This window comes from Cyclospora cayetanensis, unplaced genomic scaffold (assembly GCF_002999335.1).
Source record: "Cyclospora cayetanensis isolate NF1_C8 unplaced genomic scaffold, CcayRef3 CcayRef3_contig_1, whole genome shotgun sequence".
NCBI lineage: Eukaryota > Apicomplexa > Conoidasida > Eucoccidiorida > Eimeriidae > Cyclospora > Cyclospora cayetanensis.
This window is the reverse complement of record NW_020312036.1, coordinates 318,366-335,126: the sequence shown is the minus strand read 5'-3', so window position 1 is coordinate 335,126 and position 16,761 is coordinate 318,366. Positions and strand designations below refer to the sequence as shown.

Below are 16,761 nucleotides of genomic sequence, written 5' to 3'. Positions count from 1 at the left end.
AGGGGGGACGCTTTCGCAAAGCAGTCAACGGGGCTCTTTTAGCGTTGAGGCCAGTAGAGAGGATGGAGTAAGCCACACATTTCCTCCCCCTGGTGTATAGCAAAGGGGGATGGGCAGGAAACGACGCTTGCTAGAAGTTGCGTCACGGAACTTACGTGTGCTGACAGTCCGTGCACCAACACACAGAAAGCTAAAAGGCATGGCAGAGCCGTGCACATGTGCAAGGCCTAAAGGCCACAGGAGAGTAGCATAAACTTGAGGGTTGTCTCCTTTCGTGCAACCAGATAGTGACTAAGGCGGCCTTTCACATGCTACGCGCTTAAAGTTTCAATAAACACACCGCAGGCGGAAACCTGCAACAGGCGTTGAGGTGTTCGGGTTGTTTCCAACCGTCCGCAGCCACCATACAGGCCCTTTGATAGGGAAACATTAGATGGACACTTTGCAGCGCGGAACTGGAGCGGGAATAAAGGGTCCGTGTCCTTCTTACTCTAGCGCAGGCGGCATGTATTAGACTGAGGGTCCTCAGCGACGCCTGTTCTGTGTGTAGTGAGCTTGAGAGCTTCCCGCCGCGAAGTAAAAGACAGAGGTGTGACCTAAAGGCACTGCAACTGCTAGGCCGGAGGGCAGAAATTCCCATTCGATGTTGGTTCTCTCTCCCAAAAACTGAGCATGCCCTCAAAACTTCTTCACTTGAATACAGGAGATGCAGCGTTGGACCAGCGAAAAGAGTCATCTACCGGGGGGCCCCTACCCGACCAGAGGCCCAGCACCAAGGGGGGGCCCCATATGTGGGGCCCCCGGTGGGTCCCAAAACTCGTTCAAAGTTTCCAGCTCCTGAACCCCTTGAAAACTGCAACTAATAGTAGAAAAACTGCCTCTCATCTCTGTTTTAAATTGATTTCTTGCATGATGAAAAGGGGACTACGAGGTATTACCGACGAGGACTAGGAAGATCGGGGGTTCAAGATTTCTGTGATACCAGCCAGGGTATCGAGCCATGGCTTCCGGCTTTTGCGCTGCCCTACCTCACTTTGGTATCTGAGAGCATCTTTTCCTAAGGCTGAGTGGAGGCCGTTTCGACTGTGGCAAAGATTCGCCGAGATCTCCTCCGGATCGGCTAGTCCCCCCTGCAAGCCCCCGCCTCGAACTACCCGCGCAATGACTGCCGGGGCAGCCACGACGGTTACCCCTCTATTTCCACCTGCCACCCCTCTGCTCTGGGAAGCACCAGCCACCACCTCTATCAGGGGGCCCTCAAAATGAGTCGAGTATCCCTCTTCTTCTCGACCCGACGAGGCCTTGAGGGCCCCCTCCTCAAGGAGCTTCAGGCCCTCCCCTGCTTGGCCAAGCTCCCTCCAGCTGTCGCTCGAACGCCTTCAAAAGTTTCACCGGAAGGAGCACTCGCTGCAGCAGCGGAAACGCCTCCTGGAGCAGCAGCCAAGGAGCGCCATGCCCTGCATGAAGGCTCTGGGGCCATGCAGTTTGTGATGTCACCCGGGGGCGTATTCCTTCCCCGCATCCCGATTCGTCTTGTGCAGGAGCTTTGCTGTAGCGTCCGGACAGCTGAGTGTGTGTGGCTCCGACTGTGGGGCCCCCTGCGTTGTAGCACCCCGGAGCATCTGCAGAGCGCCCTCAGGAAGATCCCGTGGCAGAAGGTAAGGGGCTCTCATAGAAATTTCCCTCCAGAAATAGGACTCTTACAGGTGTCGATGTTTGAGTATAGTAGAAGGGAGGGATTTGGCCTTCGTCTCCCTCTAGGGGCTGAGCTACTAAACCTGCAGCGAGAGCCGCCTGCACCTTGTTCTCCGTGGCGATATCCCACGGCGTATGTGTGCCGCTCCATCGACGGCTTTTTGCACTCACATTGTCTGCTGGCGCTGCTGCAGTACATTAGCCCGCTGGCAGCTCTGCCGCTCTTACCGCTGCGCGTTGCCTCCGTGAATTCGCCAATTGTGGACAGCCCCTCTCTACGGGCTGCCCTCCGTACTGCTCTCGAAGAAGCCGCGAGCGCCGGCTGCACATCAGCAGCGTCACCTTCAGGAGCCTCTGGGGTAGCTGCTGCTGCTGCAGAGACAGCCCTTGTTGCAGCCACGCACAGGCTTCGAATCGTGTGTGTGAAGGAGCGAGCTTTAGCCGACTTACAGCTCTCTACGCCCTTGGACCCTCGGCCCTATCGATACCTTCCACACCTCCCTGCTGCAGCGGCAGCAGGCACCTCGCAGCGTCCAGACACCGCTAAGGCACCCACTGCAGTAGAGGAGCTGCAATTCGCTGCCGCCGTTGCAGAGCTGCAGCGCAACGTCCGACGCGCAGCAGCCGCAGATGCCCCGTGGTCTCTCTCCTCCATTTCTGCCGAAGTTGCTGCTGCTTCGAGCTTCTACAAACCTCTTAAGCCTCTTAGCGCACCTACAGAAAGCGCCACTGCCGCCGTCCCTTCAGGCGCATTTTCGCTGCACCAGCCCGAGCAACCGCTGCAGCAGCAATCACAACAAGGAGACGATGAGTTCCCAGAAGGCACTGCTGAGAGCGATTTCAGCGCGCATACGAGGATCTTTTCACGGCAGCCCCTCAACAGCGAAGAAAACACACACCGGCAAGAAGAGAGGCTGGGGGCGTCGGGGAACTCAGTAGTGCTCCGGGATATGCTGCTGCCACGTTCTGCCGCAACCGTTTCCATGTTGCGTCTGCTGTATCTTAGAGGCGGCTGGGAAGCAGAGGCCCTCGCAAGCGGAGCAGCAGCATGTGGTGCAGTGGCTGCAGCAACGAGCGAAGCGGCGGCAGCCACGGAGGGTCGGCGAGGGTATGCTGCCTCTTGGGAAGCGCAAGGCGCACAGATTGAGGAAGGGGACGTCTCTCTTGCCGCCGCTGTTGCTTCAGCTGGCCTTCGCAGAATCCTGAAACGGGAGAAGCGATTGGTGGTAAGGCGCGAGAAGACACGGCGATACTTTGGTCAATGAGATACAACAGGGCACAACGTTCGCAACACACGTTCCCTCCATTACCCCCTTTCCATACATTGGCATCTTGTTGCTGAGTGTCTCTTTGCTGCCACTGCAGCTGTGGGATCCTTTCTGTGGCAGCGGTGGCCTGCTGCTAGAGGCTGCTCTGCTGCTAAACGGCCTGCCACCTGCCCTGCCCGCCATCCCTTCTGCGGGCGACATCATCCCTGTGCTCTCTGCTTACCGTGGCGAGCAGCAGGCACAAGAGGACGCACAAGAGCAGCAGCGTCCTCCGTTGTCGCCACAGGGGAACGCTGGGAGTCTACCAGCAGATGCTTTTGCGCCGCTGCCTCGGGGTGCAAGCCATGGGGTTCCCAGGATCACTCTGGTGGGAACGGACGAGAGGCCCCTGTTGCTGCAGGCTGCGCGGCAGAGACTGCGCAACTTCTGTGGCTTTTTTTATGACGGCCAGATGCCAATGGATCTGGAGAGGCAGCAGCATGAGCTCGAACGCGAACTGCATCGAGAAAGGCAGCAGCACGAGCAAGAGCAGGAGCTGCCTCAGCAGGAGAGCAGCTCTCCCGGGTAAGGTTGCCTGCAGTGTGTCTAGTTAAAGCATGGGAAGAGGAGGCATAGTGGGGTATAATTGCAGAGCAAACTGTAAGGCGGCGAAGGGCCGATGAAAAAGATCGCGCTGCTGATGAAGCGGCAAGCAGCCTTCCCTTCGGTCGCTCTGGTGGCGTCAGTGAAAAGCAAAGGTGGAACAGGGGGAGAATTCCGAGATTGGACACGTGCAAGCAAGCCCAGTAGCAGAACGATCTGGCGTGCTTTGTAGCACACCCGAGGCACTTGTTTGTCTTTCTTCTTATGTGTCCTTTTGCAGGCCCCCCTTTGCCATGGGATTTCATGTGGCTTCTCCGTTCGATGTATCACCTTTCGTCTCGGGGGGCGTCATCCTCACAAGGGTACCTTGCCCCAGAGAAGCTAAGGTGAGTACCGCTGCAACAGCACCGCAGGTTCAACCGCAAAACGGACTGGCCAGCGCTACTTTCAGGTCCCGGTTGCTTTCTCACACACTGCACCGCCTTTCGAGCGAAGAGAGCTGCGTGCTCCTCCAGCAGCAGTGAGTTTTGGAGGGCTGTGCGCACTTTTGAATGCCTGTGCAGCGATTCCGATCCGCTCACGGAAAGGCCTTTGACTTTTACGAGAAGTTTGGCCACATGATTGCCTCGCGCGATGACTGGAGGGGCGTCTTTGTGATTGTAAAGGTGAGGCCTTTCTGTACACCTCAATTGCCTGGGAAGAAAGAACGAGCATCAACCAGGCTCCCCTCAGGCAGCCAACGCCTTTCCGCCTTCCGCTTTCTTAAGTCCATCGAGTTTTTGCGGCATCTGCTTTCGCTTCATGTCTTCCGCATCTCTGCATATGTGCTTGCTGACGGCGTGTGGCAGTCCGGAAGGAACGCCGACTCGTGTGTTCTCCTACACTCGCCATTCTACAAGCGTGCCCTTCTCTTTACTGCGTACATATATATATGTATATATCTGCCTTTACCAACTTGCTGTGCGTTGTTGAACCTTGTGAAGCCTTGCGAGTGGCTCTTTCTCCGTCTCTAGGAGTGTTTATCAACAGCCCCTGCTGCTGCCCTTTTTCTCTCTCTGTGCTTAGTTGTCTACGAAGGCACCCGCCCAAAACCGCCCCTTCTTCCCTCTTCCCCCTTTTCCGCCTGCTGATCTCCCTTCGCAGTGCGCTGATACACTGTCCCCTGCCTCTCCTCGTTTGTCTCTTTCTGCTAGGGCACCGCTTTTCTCCACTACTCTAGGCTGGAATGGGAGCCGATTCTCAGGTGGCGTGACGTGAGCGGCCGTCAGGTTTCCTTCTTAAGGTCAGTTTATTGGGGGACAAATTACATGGGAACAAGTTGAGGGTTTTTGTTTCATTCGAGGGTCGGAAAGGCATGCAGGAGTCCTGCACACAGCCGTGCTGTGGTGAGGGGGAACGCCTTATGGCGAACGCCCTCGGATTGCCTCGTAGCATACAAACAGAAGTCCTGTCGCTCCTGGATACCTCGCCTCGAGAATTTAACAGATGCGCTTGATGGCAGCACTATGGGCCCCAATAAAAGACTATGCGAAAAGCTGTGTAACGAAGGGCAGACCCATCAAACGCATGCCAACTAAAGTGTATCCTGAATTCCAAGGGCTTCGTGCGCTTTTGTGCTCCTGGGAGGGGCCCTTACTGATGATGACAGCAGTTTTTTGGATCAAAAGGTCAAGACCTATCATGTGTGCCACTGTGTGTCTATTTTTCCGATATGCGTGCGAAGGTGGACTGGCCGCAAGCACGCGCTACAGCGCACAGAAACATACCAGCAGCGACTCGCTGCCCTCGACGCAGCAGACCTGAAGACCTTGCCCTTCATGGACAGTTAGGCTGCAGCAACAGTGCCTGCAGCAGCAGCAGTGCCTTGCTTCTACACACAGCGAGGAGAAGGGCGTGTTCATGCCTATCATGGCAGCGGCTGCGCAGACAAATTGCGGTTGTCAGGCGATAAAAAAACGACCTTGCTTGTTACGTGTGGCCTGAGGGGTTGCCCGCAAAACCCCCGAGCGAGAACACTCTCCTCTGAGACTTAATCTCTGTAGGGGGATGTCACTGCTTGTCTTCTGGGACGGGCTCGTCCGAGTATATGGACAGTGCATGCACGCCCCCCCTTAGTTCCTGCTTTAGGACCTCGTAGATCAGGCGGTGCTGCTGCACGAGGCTTTTGCCCTTAAATTCCTCGCTTCTGATTTTTACGCTGCACACGCGGATGCCGAGATAGGGGAGCCTTTCAGCTCGCAGAACAAACGAGCCGCCAGCAGCCCTTCTTAGCGCTGCCTCAGACAGAGGGGCCTGGTGGTGGTGCATTAAAGCGAAAATAGCGAGTTAGTCCCTCTGCCCAGAAAACATGGAGTGAGGTCCTAGAGCTTCTGCCTCTACGCAACACCGTAAAGCTGTGGAGTTTTTAAGGTATGTGTTCGCTGGGGAGAGGGAGATTGATGGGAAGAACAGAGGCCTCACGTGAAGTGTGTCTCATCAAGATGGGGAAAGGGGTTACCCGCATGGCCTTTATGGGCCCCCGACTGCGCCGGAAGTCATACACGCGAGCAGCAGCATTACTGCACAAAGAGTATATACACCCTATTTTGAATCGTTCAGCTGCCTCGGTGAGTCCTGTAGCGGCAGCTGCAGCTTCTACCCCAGGCCCCCAGAGAGGTGAGTGTTGTGCAGCTTCGCTCACGCACCTCGTTGGTTACTTCTAGAAAAACTGGCGCCAGTCTCTCGCGCAGCTGCACGCACATACAGACGGCCCACTCGCTTTTGCACTCTCTGCTGCAAGTGGGGGGGCAGTATTATGCCGTTGAGCTCCAAAGCTTTATCTGGGGAGGCCGTGTCTCAGCTCGCTAAGCCGCTGCGGCTCTCGCAGTCAAAAAGGGAGGGGGGACCAACGCCCCTCTGCGCCCTGGCCCTCTCTTTTTGCCCGCTGCAAGGAATTCTTTGCTGCGTCTTTCTAAATCTGCATTTGCACTCCTTTCTGGGAACTTTCTTCATCTGTCGCGCGCGCTCGCCTACCTTCCGTTCCATGGCCGTCTGCACGGGCCCCTTGGTGGCTGCGAGGCGCATCATGGAGCGCAGCATTTTGCGTTGCCCGGTAGGGAGGCTCTGAGTTTCGATGAAGGAGGAGGAACGCGCTGTGGTCAAAGGGAGAGAAATCACCGCTCCTTGTTGGCTCCTCTGCAGCAACGGGTTGCAGTGCGGGTTGAGGACAAAGGCGTAGGGAGGAGGCCTCCTCGGGGCTGCAAAGGGGGCAAGGGCGGTCCAACAACTCAGAACTAGCGCGAAGAAATTCCACGAGCAAGGGAATGCCATTTAAGGGTGATGAAGACCGCGCTACCTCCTAGGGGGCTGCCGTAGGGTGGAAGTATATTTCGCCTATGGGGATTGCAGTTGGGGCAAGGCAACGCCACCTTGACAAAAGCAGGAACCAGAAATATTGCGTGTAGGCGCCACACGCTTAAGCGCGGAGCTTCACGCTAGAGAAAGGCGATGTCGGAATGGCGATTTGTCTTTGGTACGAGATCCCGCAACGGGGGCCCTTGGGAGCCGCGTGAAGACTGTCTACCCCGTCCCCCTCACAGGTAGGCTCACCTTGCATCAAGAGGCCCTAAGAAAGCAGCGCGAAAGAGAGCAGCCGCACACGGAAAAGGTGGGGAAGGCGGCAAGCCGTTGAAAACGCTGACTGTCGGAGCCTGTGGTCCGCTGCAGTCGAAAGCGTCCACGTCCCCCTGAGCAGGCGAAACTCGAGCCACGTTTCCGCCACGCCCAACAGACATGCAAGGAAGAGGACAGCAATAAAAGAAGGAAATACATACTTATGATATAAAACGAAGAAATAAATAGAGGCCGTGAGGACAACCGATCGTCGGCATCCTCTTGGGGCTGCCAAGCGCGGATGTCGCCCGTCTCAGCGATTTCTTAGGGCCGCGTCACCACCACAATACCGCAGCCATTCTTCAATCGTTAAGGAGCCTTTGCGATGAAGAAAGGCGCCTGCGCTAAGTCGTCGAGTGCCCGGTTCCGAAGCATGTGCATTGGTCGAACAGGCCCTCCCGGATAACCTCAATTGCAGCACAGCCCCCAATATACTCCCCACTTCTGTCAAGCGCCCTCCAGACTGTTACGATGCTCTACCGCTCTCTGCATTGCTTTCGCTCTCGCACGCTATTCCGCAAGCCGTCATAACCCCCTACTCCATCCAGCCTTCCTCTCGCCAGACAGCCGGCGCAGCTCCAAGGGCCCTCGCGACTTGAGGCACCAAATCGCTGATCAAGGGCATCGGCATGCCGTCCTTGGCTGCGTATAGGCCGTCCTAAAGCCTCATTGTAGCTTGCCTGCTCCTCTACGGGTTCCCAGCCTGTCACACGGCTACCCAGGTGCCCGTCTTTGTGTTTCCCCAACCACGTGAATCGCTTGCCGTCGATAGGCCTCCAGGCGGAGTGATCGCGAGAAAGGCGGAGGCGGGAGAATGTCAGAATCTCACTACTTTCAGCCCTCTAAACGGGGGGAGTTGCACGAACTCAAGGAGGAGCTACACTCTAGCAACAAGGATAAGAAGAAGGATGCAGTCAAGCGGGTGATTGCAGCAATGACCGTCGGAAAGGACGTCTCGTCCCTCTTCCCTGATGTTGTCAACTGCATGCAAACGAATAATATTGAGCTCAAGAAGCTCGTTTACTTGTATGTCATCAACTACGCCAAAGTGCAGCCCGAACTCGCAATTCTGGCCGTCAACACGTTTCGCAAAGACTCTCTGGACCCTAACCCTCTTATCAGGTTCGTCTCTGGCTACAAGCCGCACGGCGCATTTTTTCTAGACTCAAACACCTTCCTCTCTCCTCCCTTCCCTCTCTCTATCCTTCCCTTTCCCCCGTCCACTTGCCGTTCCCCCTACACACAGAGATGCCGCCTTCTGCCTCTGACTTTTTAAGCCTCGTGCAAACGGCAGGGGCGTTCACTTTGCGCGGGATGGCATGGGTTTTTGGGGAGGCGTGAGGTATACATGTGGGTTTGCCGCTATGTGGCGGCATCTTCGCTTCCTCCGTGTTTCTTGTCCTCGCGAATATACGCGTTTTTTCGTGGGGCCTGTGGCTGTCTTCTCGCGGCTTTCTGCAGGGCCTTAGCCCTTCGAACGATGGGTTACATTCGTCTGGAAGCGATCGCAGAGTACTTGGTGGAGCCTCTCCTTCGCTGCTGCACAGATCCAGATCCGTATGTCCGCAAGACTGCGGCCATATGCATTGCAAAGCTTCATGGTGAGCTGCTTACAAACCCACGACAGCAAGGCCCCCTGCTCCCTCCCCTCTCTCCCTTCCGCATATTGCGTTCTGGAAGGGGAATTGCGGGAAAGGGGAGGGAGGGAGGGGTGGAAAGCATGGGAGCCTTCTCTCCTTCCTCAACTCTGTCTGTCAAAGTGCATCCGTTTGGTCCTTATTCGGAGTCCTTACGATGTGTCTCGCCTGCCCAGCTGCTTCCGGTAAGCAGTGCGCCTCTCCTTCTGCCGCCTTTCTGTGCCTTTTCCTCTCCCTCCAGACATAAGGGCTGATATGGTGGAGGCTGAGCAGTTGCTCGATGTTCTGAAGAAGATGTTTGCCGACTCGAACCCGGTCGTAGTGGCCAACGCAGTTGCTGCTCTCTCAGAGATCTCCGACGCCTCGGGCAAGAACCTTCTTAAGCAGTTTTTTTGTACGTATATCGCCTACTCCCTGTCAGCGACTTCCAGAAACGTCCTCTGACAGAGCTGCACATGGGGGAAAGGGGAAAAAGCTAGAAGGGTGCTCTTTAGGGGCCTCTGGTAGGGCCCCTGCGTGTGTGAGGCCCTCATTAATCTGTTGTTTGGTAGCTTTAAGGACCAACGAGGGCTTGGTGTCTTGCGTCTGCTGCGCGGCGTGACACCCTCAGCTGAAGACGAGAGCTCTGTAACGAAGCTGCTGACTGCCCTGAATGAATGCACGGAGTGAGAAGCGTCTTGCTCACGTTTTTCCCCTCCTCGAGCATCCTAAAATGGGCAGTTTCTCTCCGCCTACCGGCGGGGGCGGCTCATTCGGCCTCTGTCTCCAGCGTGCAGCAGCCTGTCCTACTCGAGGGTTTGCAAGCCATAATTCGGGTTCGATTGGACGGGATATGCGACCCTTTATGATGCCTTTGTTCTCGCAGATGGGGTCAAGTGTTCATACTGGACGCCCTCATTCACTTTGATCCGCCATCGCCTCGTGCCGCGGAGTCGGTCATCGACAGAGTTACTCCAAGACTCTCGCACGCAAATGCCGCTGGTGTGTGCGTGTGTGTATGCGTAAACTATGCATATGTGTATTTGTATACATATATGTGTACATGTATACGTATAAATATGTCTCCTTGAGGGGTCATGAGGGGAGGAGGGAGGCTGCATACCGCTCGGGGTTGCCGTGCCCTTATTGCCCTGAGGAAAGGCGTTGATTCTGCGCGCAGTCGTGCTCTCCGCGGTAAAAGTAATTTTGAAGCTTCTGAATAGGTAGGCTTCTTTGGCTGCCTTCTCATCTCTCAAGCAAAAGGAGGTTTTTCGGCCGCCGCTGGAGCAACATGGGATTTTTTCCAGCGTATATCCGCCGTCTTTTCGAGTCCTCCCCTTCCCGCGTTTCCTTCATTTATGTGTTTTCTGTTTCGGTGTAGCTTCTTTCGCCACGACGCGCGCCAAAAGTCTGTCCTGTAGGCTGGCTCGCGCAATTCTGACCGACTGTTTCCTGTGCAGCATTTCAAATGCCGACGTAATTCAAGCAGCTCACCGCAAGCTGTGTCCTCCATTGATCACACTCTTATCAGCTGAGCCGGAGGTGCAGTACGTGGCCCTTAGAAACATCGAGCTTATCGTCAGACGCCGCCCGTCTATTCTTGCAAATGACGTGAAAGTGCGCTCAAACGTTTGGAACGGGAGGCTCTACCCCCGTCCCCCGATGAGGCCCTCAGCTCGGAGTACAGATAGCGGAAGGAGGGAAACTAGTAGTTTAAGGCTGAGGGTGGCTTCGTGCGAAAGGGCGAAAAAGCCCCTCCCCCTTATGCCGCCGAATCGGGTGTTTTTGTATGCTTGTCGGGATGCCTGTGCGTTTACTTTGTAGATGTTCTTTTGTAAATTCAACGATCCGCTATACATAAAAATCGAGAAACTGGATGTTATCGTTGGCCTTGCGAACGACCGGAATTTGGATGCAGTACGGAGGATTTCTCCTTCTGCGCCCCTAGGCCAGCCTTCTGTAGCTGCCCCTTCGCAGTCTTTCTCGCGCACAATGGCTGCTGCTCGGTGGCAACAAGCGGAGGCGTGACTCTCGCAGCACTAGCAGGAGAGGCCGAGCCATAGCTGGAAAGCCGATGACGATTCCTTGTCTCCCTCATAAGGTTCTGGACGTGTTGCGTTTGATTGCTGCACCTCTGCAGGTTCTCGCAGAGCTGCGCGAATACGCGAACGACGTGGATCACGAAATGGCAAGGCGCTCTATTCGCTGCATTGGCCGTCTATGCATGCGACTTCCCGGCGCCGTAGACCGCTGTATACAAGCTCTCCTCGATCTCCTCTCTCATAAAGCCGCATATGCAGTGCAGGAATGTGCTGTCGTGCTTAGGGATATTTGCCGGTAAATACCGGAGAGCAGCACGTTTTCACAGTTTGCGCGACCCCTACGGTGCTACTCGTATTTTTTTCACAAATGACTTCCCATCGCGCCAAATCGCTCGCTTCTTGGTGTATGTATGTAGATATACATATATGTATATAGATAATATATATATATGTATGTATGTAGATATGTACATATGTATGCATGTAGATATATATATATATGTATGTAGATATATGTATGTATGTAGACATGTACATACATATGTATGTATGTGTGCTCTAGGAAGTACACGCGGGATTATAGTTCGGTTGTGCCTGCCATTTGCGAGGTGGCGGACCTCATGGACGAGCCTGAAGCCAGGGCTTCGATTGTTTGGATAATCGGTAAGTAGCTGGCGACGCGTTTAGCAGTGGCGGATGGAAGAGTGTGTTTTTCTGGAAAGGATATGCGCAAGAGATGTGTCTACACGGGGATGCCCGAGCTGACGCGAACGGGGGCATCTCTGCCGTAGCGGTCCACCTTCGATTACGGCCTGACTGAGAGTTTCCTCCACATAGCGCTGCACCTGATGCATAGCGGCATGTGGCAGATCTGTGATAAGCACCACAGCAGGTGCAGCAAACCGTGCAGCAGCGGCTAGGCAAGTGACAGACTCAACAGCGCCATCAGCGAGGCTGAGGCTTCAGCGGAGGAACTAAAGCCTCCTGCCAGAGAAGCTCTAGAGGGCTATCTGTCTCCTCTCGTCTATGTGCATGGTTTCACACCAAAGCAACTTTTGTGAACCGACAGGAGCATCCATGCGCATGAGCCAAGGAGGGCAAACTTTGGTCTGCTCCATTGGAGTATGCCTGTATATGCATGTGCATGTATAAACACACACCTGCACTCTGTGGTGTGCCCTTGTATGGACGCAAACGGCGCTGTAGCTAGGCCGCAACACCAATGGCTTCCTTTTGCTCTATCCCGCTGCTCTGTTGTGGCTTTTAGGGCAGTACAGCCAACATCTGCCAGATGCCACGGAGCTCCTCTCGACCTTTGCCAGTTCGTTCCTCGAGGAGGTTGGGTCTGTGCAGCTGCAGATCCTTACGGCCGCTGTAAAGCTCTTCATGCTGCACCCTAAGCATAACCAACAACTAGTTATGCAGCTCCTAAAGACGGCGACGGAGGAAGCGGACAATCCCGACGTCCGCGATCGCGGTAAGCGAAGCAGTGGGATATGCATGCAAGGGGCCTTTTTCTGGCTAGCCTATCGGGGCTTCCCCCCACTTGGACTGCAGAGCGCCAAGCCTTTAATCTGCGATCTGAATTGGGGGGAGCAGGGTAGGGGGGTAGGAGGGCGGAAAGCAATGGCTACAGTTGCGTTAAATCCGTGTTGTTTTTACATTGCTGGTTCCCTTGAGTGGGGGTGTCACATGCGGTCGCCTTCTTCACGAAATCTCTCTTCCCCCTGCCTGTCTTCTCTCTGCAGCTCTTATATACTGGCGCATGCTCTCAAGAAATCCGGAGGCTGCTAGGAAGGTCGTGTTCGCTCCTAAGGGCGAAATGAGTGCTGGGGGAGACGACTTTGATGACCAGACCCTTACGGCGCTTCTGTGTGGGTAGTGTCTCTACTAGGGAGTTTTAGTGGGGAGGGGGTGGGGTTGGGGTCAGAGTGTCTGGAGGAGGGATACAGTCAGGCGCAATACAAGGCGTAACGGCCAAGAAACACACCCCTTCTCTCCCTCTTTTTTACCCTGTCCAGGAGGCTTGCTGTGCGCTATGCTGCAGCTGGTGCATGCACCAGCTGCAGCATAGCGCACTCTACGTGCGCAGCGTCTGCTCACGCATGCGTGCTGCTGCAGTCCTGTGCATGTGCATCAGCAAACATTTCGATGGTGGCTTCCGTATACCACAAGGTGCCCGAGACATTCGTAACGCGAGTCCGGCCAGCGGCAGCTATTCGCAGCACCTCCTCGAAGAGTCTCGGGGGGAGCGTCCTTCAGGCTCAAGGCTCGGAGGAAGAATCTGGAAGGCAGACCGTGGAGAGAGCAAGGCGCGCAATCGAGCAGCAAGAGCAGCAGCACAAGAACGATAGCTCAGCTCGCAGCAGCAGCAGCAGCAGCAGGAGCCGAAGCGACCACTCCAACTCTGACTCGTGAGCGGAAAACAGCCTCCTGGACTCCTCAGTTGGCCTTTTGGCCGTCTGCTTTTCCTGATCCATTCGGGGGGGCTTCAAAAACTGCATGCGCCTGTCAGCACTTCGCGACTGTCTGTGCTCTCTAACTGCTTGATTTGCGGGCATTGCATGTGCAGCAGCAGCGACAGTGGCCCAGTAGACTTGTTGGATTTGTCGGAATCCTCGTCGGCTTCAATGGGCGTCTCGGTGCGACCCTCGCCACTTTTGAATAAACGAAACTTTTTGCTCTATTTAGGCATAGAGGTGTCAACAGAACTGGTGGCCGTCTTCTATATTTCTCTCACTCCCTATCTCTCTCTCGCTCTATCTCCCTCTCTGTCTCTGCTGTCTGTCTATAATAGAGCTCTTTTGTGGCCAACCGGCAGACTGAACGTCCTTTTTTGTGGTTGTCGCTTGCTGGTGCGCCTCTTTGCAACAACAATAGAAATGCCCTGAGCCCCCTCCAGTGGTGCTAACGGCAGAGACACCCGGCTCACGGCAGCAGCGCGGCCTAGAGATTCGCGCGGCTTTACGCAAACCAGAAGGCGGTATGTTATTCCAATTTATGGGCTGTTTCAAAGAGGACGCCGCTATAGCGGGTCGTATACGTGTGTACACGTCAAATCCGTTTCGACTGACAAGCCCCAGCCTGAAGCAATTTATTGCGCAGTGTTGTAGGAGAAGCTTACTCTCCCTGTCTGTGTGTGTATGTAGGTGTGTATGGCAGTCGTTTCTTACTATCGCTACTGTGCATCCTTTTCTAGCTCAAATGCTGCTTTTTTCTGGTGTTTCCAGGCTCGTTGCAGCTGTATCTAAGGGCCACCAACCGGACTGGAGCTCCCCTTAGCGACTTTGCCCTTCAATTCAACAAAAATTCCTTCGGCTTGGCTCCTGGGGGGCCCCTTACCCTCCCAGTCCTTGCACCAGGAACGTCAGCAGACACGGTCCTCACCGTGTTGCCCAACCAGCTCAACTCCAACTCCCCTCCGACATCCCCACTCTTCATCCAGGTAGGCAAGCATGTCTTGCTATTCCCCTACCGTCCTTTCAACGCAGCATTCGCACAGCACGGGCAGCAACGGGCACACATGCTGAACTCACCTGACATGCATGCATGCATGCATGCACCGCGCGTGTGGGGTCGAGTTTACCATGGGGCGCACGGGAAGCTGCCGCTTGTGTGTCTTTCAGGTCAGCCTTTTGGCTCGCATCCCATCGCATCCTCTGCTATGTAGGTAGGAGGACGAGGCCCCATTGGAGTCTTTTTTAAATGCTTCGGCCGTTGAAATGCGTGTCTCAGGTAGCAGTGAAGTGCTCCTTGGACATCTTTTACTTCTCGGTATCGTACTCATTAGCCGAAGTTCTTGAGGAACGCGGGCCTATCCACAAGGAGCTCTTCCGCCAGCACTGGCAAGCGCTCGGCGAAGCTAAACAGGTGGGCTAGGCGCTTCGCTGAGCGTGAAAAGCACAAGTACTTGTGTATGCATATCAAATCTGCAGAGGCCTACGCATGTATCTACGCGTGCCCGTAACACCACTATGTAAACCTAGGGGCTAAGCGCACAATTTCTTATTAATTGTGCGTTGGGCTTACGCTCTATGGGAGTATCTGTGAGAATTTAGATACGCAGCAGTGTAAACGGTGAATCCGCATGCGTCGTCGACTGTCCGAAGCAGATGGTTTTTTGAGTGTTCGTTTCATATTGCTTGGCGAGCTAGCAGATGTGGGAGGCATATGCTGCCTATTTCGTCAATTCTCGTGCATAGAAAGGTTCTAATGGGCATCCTGCTGGCTGCGATGTATGTGTTTAGATACCAAAAAAAGTGTATGACGAGTGCTTGCATCCGTGCGTGCATGCATTGGCTATATTAATATCGAGATGGCTTAATGTACTGTTGCAACTTGTGAATATATGTACAAATATTTGTACATATGCACGCCTTTGTGGCGCTTGCATGCATGCCTGCGTCTGAAAGCTTTAGCAGTACCGCTTGCCCACAGGCCGTATAGGCCGCACAAACGTTAGAGATGGACACACATATGCATAGAGGGGCATGTGAGTGTTTTTTTTGATCGACAGGGCTCCACGACTCGCCAACTGGCAAAGCCTCTCAGCCCTCAGGATGCGACTTCCCTGTTGAAGCAGCAAAGAGTCTTCCTGGTCGCTCAGCGTGCCACAGACACCTACGTAAGGAGCTGCTCACCTCCTGCCCAGGCTGCCCTCACGTCTGCTGCATCTCCCTAGCCCCCTTTTGACCTTTACACAGATCTCAAGGTCCCAGGAAGGCGGTTGCAAACCTGTGCTTGAGGGCTCTGTGGCTTCGAATTCGGGTGAAGTGTGTGTGGTCCGACGGTTCGTGTTTGAGACCGCCGTTGAGCAGAAGGGAGAAGACAGAGGAGGCTAAATAACTTGTGGAGCTAACCCACAGGAAAGTGCGAATGCGCGTTGTGTGGCGGTTCTGCAGGATGCCATCTACTTTTCGGCTGTCACCACTAACAATCTGTTGGTGCTGTTAGAGTTATCGATGCAGAGAGGCAGCCCGATGACGAAGGTGGTTATTCGCACGGAAGTGGCTGCTCTGGTGAGCGTGTAGCGCCTTTGAGTCTGCTGATCCAGCAGACGCCGTTCGGGCTGTGGGCTAGCGCATGATTTTTCGCGTGTGTTGGAGTCCGACGTTAGGCAAATTCTGCGAGTTGGAGGGTGGCCTGCACACCTTTCTGACCGTTGGTGCATTCTGGTGCGCTACGTGTTGTTGCAGGTTCCCCTCTTTGAGCATCTCGTAGCGTCCACCTTAGGTCTTTTGGCTTGATTCCTCCTTGCCCGTTTTAGAGCGCCGCAGATGCTTTCACACGCGCACCACATTTACGTTTTCGGGGGGAGAGGCACACGAAGAAGTCCCGTTGGGTTGCAGTTTTTACAGAGCTTGAGTTTGTTCCTGAGTAGCTGGAGAGACACCAGAGCGCACAAGTTGGCTGGTCTCGATGCATACACACTGGGTTCTCTGCAGCACGCTTCGGGATAGGGAGGCTTAGAAGAGAACCTGCATGCGTAGCGAAGTGGTTTGAGGAGCTATACGCTTTTGCACGCCCATCAGGCAGTACCTGTTCTGTTGGACTTGTGTGGCACGGAGCCTCAACTCCGTCCTCACAACGTTGGTTTGCAGTGATTCTGGCAGCGTATTGCTTTCTCGTCTGGCTTTGGAATCAACAGCAACTCACGTTCCTTCAACAGGAATTGACGCCATTCTGCAACGAAGTATGCGATTCGTTCCGAGGAATGCGCCATGTAGCTGTAGAAAGCCTTCGACGAGGGATGCAACGGAGGAGACTAGGGCAGGGATGAAAGGGGCCGAACCTTGACTACCGGCGCACTTAGACGGTCCCACATAGTCGGAAGAACGCAGAGGAAGCAGGAAAGGCATGTGCAAAAGTTGACACGAGACAAAGAGGAGGACGAAATCGACTCAAACA

At 54.8% G+C, this 16,761-nt stretch overlaps 2 protein-coding genes across 2 annotated transcripts; both read left to right on the top strand.

The window, feature by feature from the left end:
- The first annotated feature begins 1,262 nt into the window (after window positions 1-1,262).
- LOC34620204 lies at window positions 1,263-5,122 on the top strand. Its single transcript, XM_026336435.1, has 4 exons — window positions 1,263-2,921; window positions 3,061-3,527; window positions 3,826-3,983; window positions 4,977-5,122. The coding sequence occupies exons 1-4, from the start codon at window positions 1,263-1,265 to the stop codon at window positions 5,120-5,122; spliced, it is 2,430 nt and encodes an 809-aa protein (XP_026192220.1).
- Window positions 5,123-8,010: 2,888 nt separating this feature from the next.
- On the top strand, window positions 8,011-16,633 carry LOC34620206 (beta-adaptin-like protein C). The gene is made up of 20 exons (XM_026336427.1): window positions 8,011-8,318; window positions 8,658-8,797; window positions 9,075-9,227; window positions 9,444-9,498; window positions 9,699-9,814; window positions 9,993-10,035; window positions 10,273-10,429; window positions 10,637-10,729; window positions 10,953-11,149; window positions 11,417-11,517; window positions 12,122-12,331; window positions 12,603-12,728; window positions 12,995-13,268; window positions 13,427-13,496; window positions 13,735-13,837; window positions 14,085-14,299; window positions 14,590-14,724; window positions 15,371-15,478; window positions 15,756-15,872; window positions 16,235-16,633. Exons 1-20 carry the CDS (start codon window positions 8,011-8,013, stop codon window positions 16,631-16,633), a joined length of 3,120 nt encoding a protein of 1,039 aa, XP_026192212.1.
- Window positions 16,634-16,761: the final 128 nt, after the last annotated feature.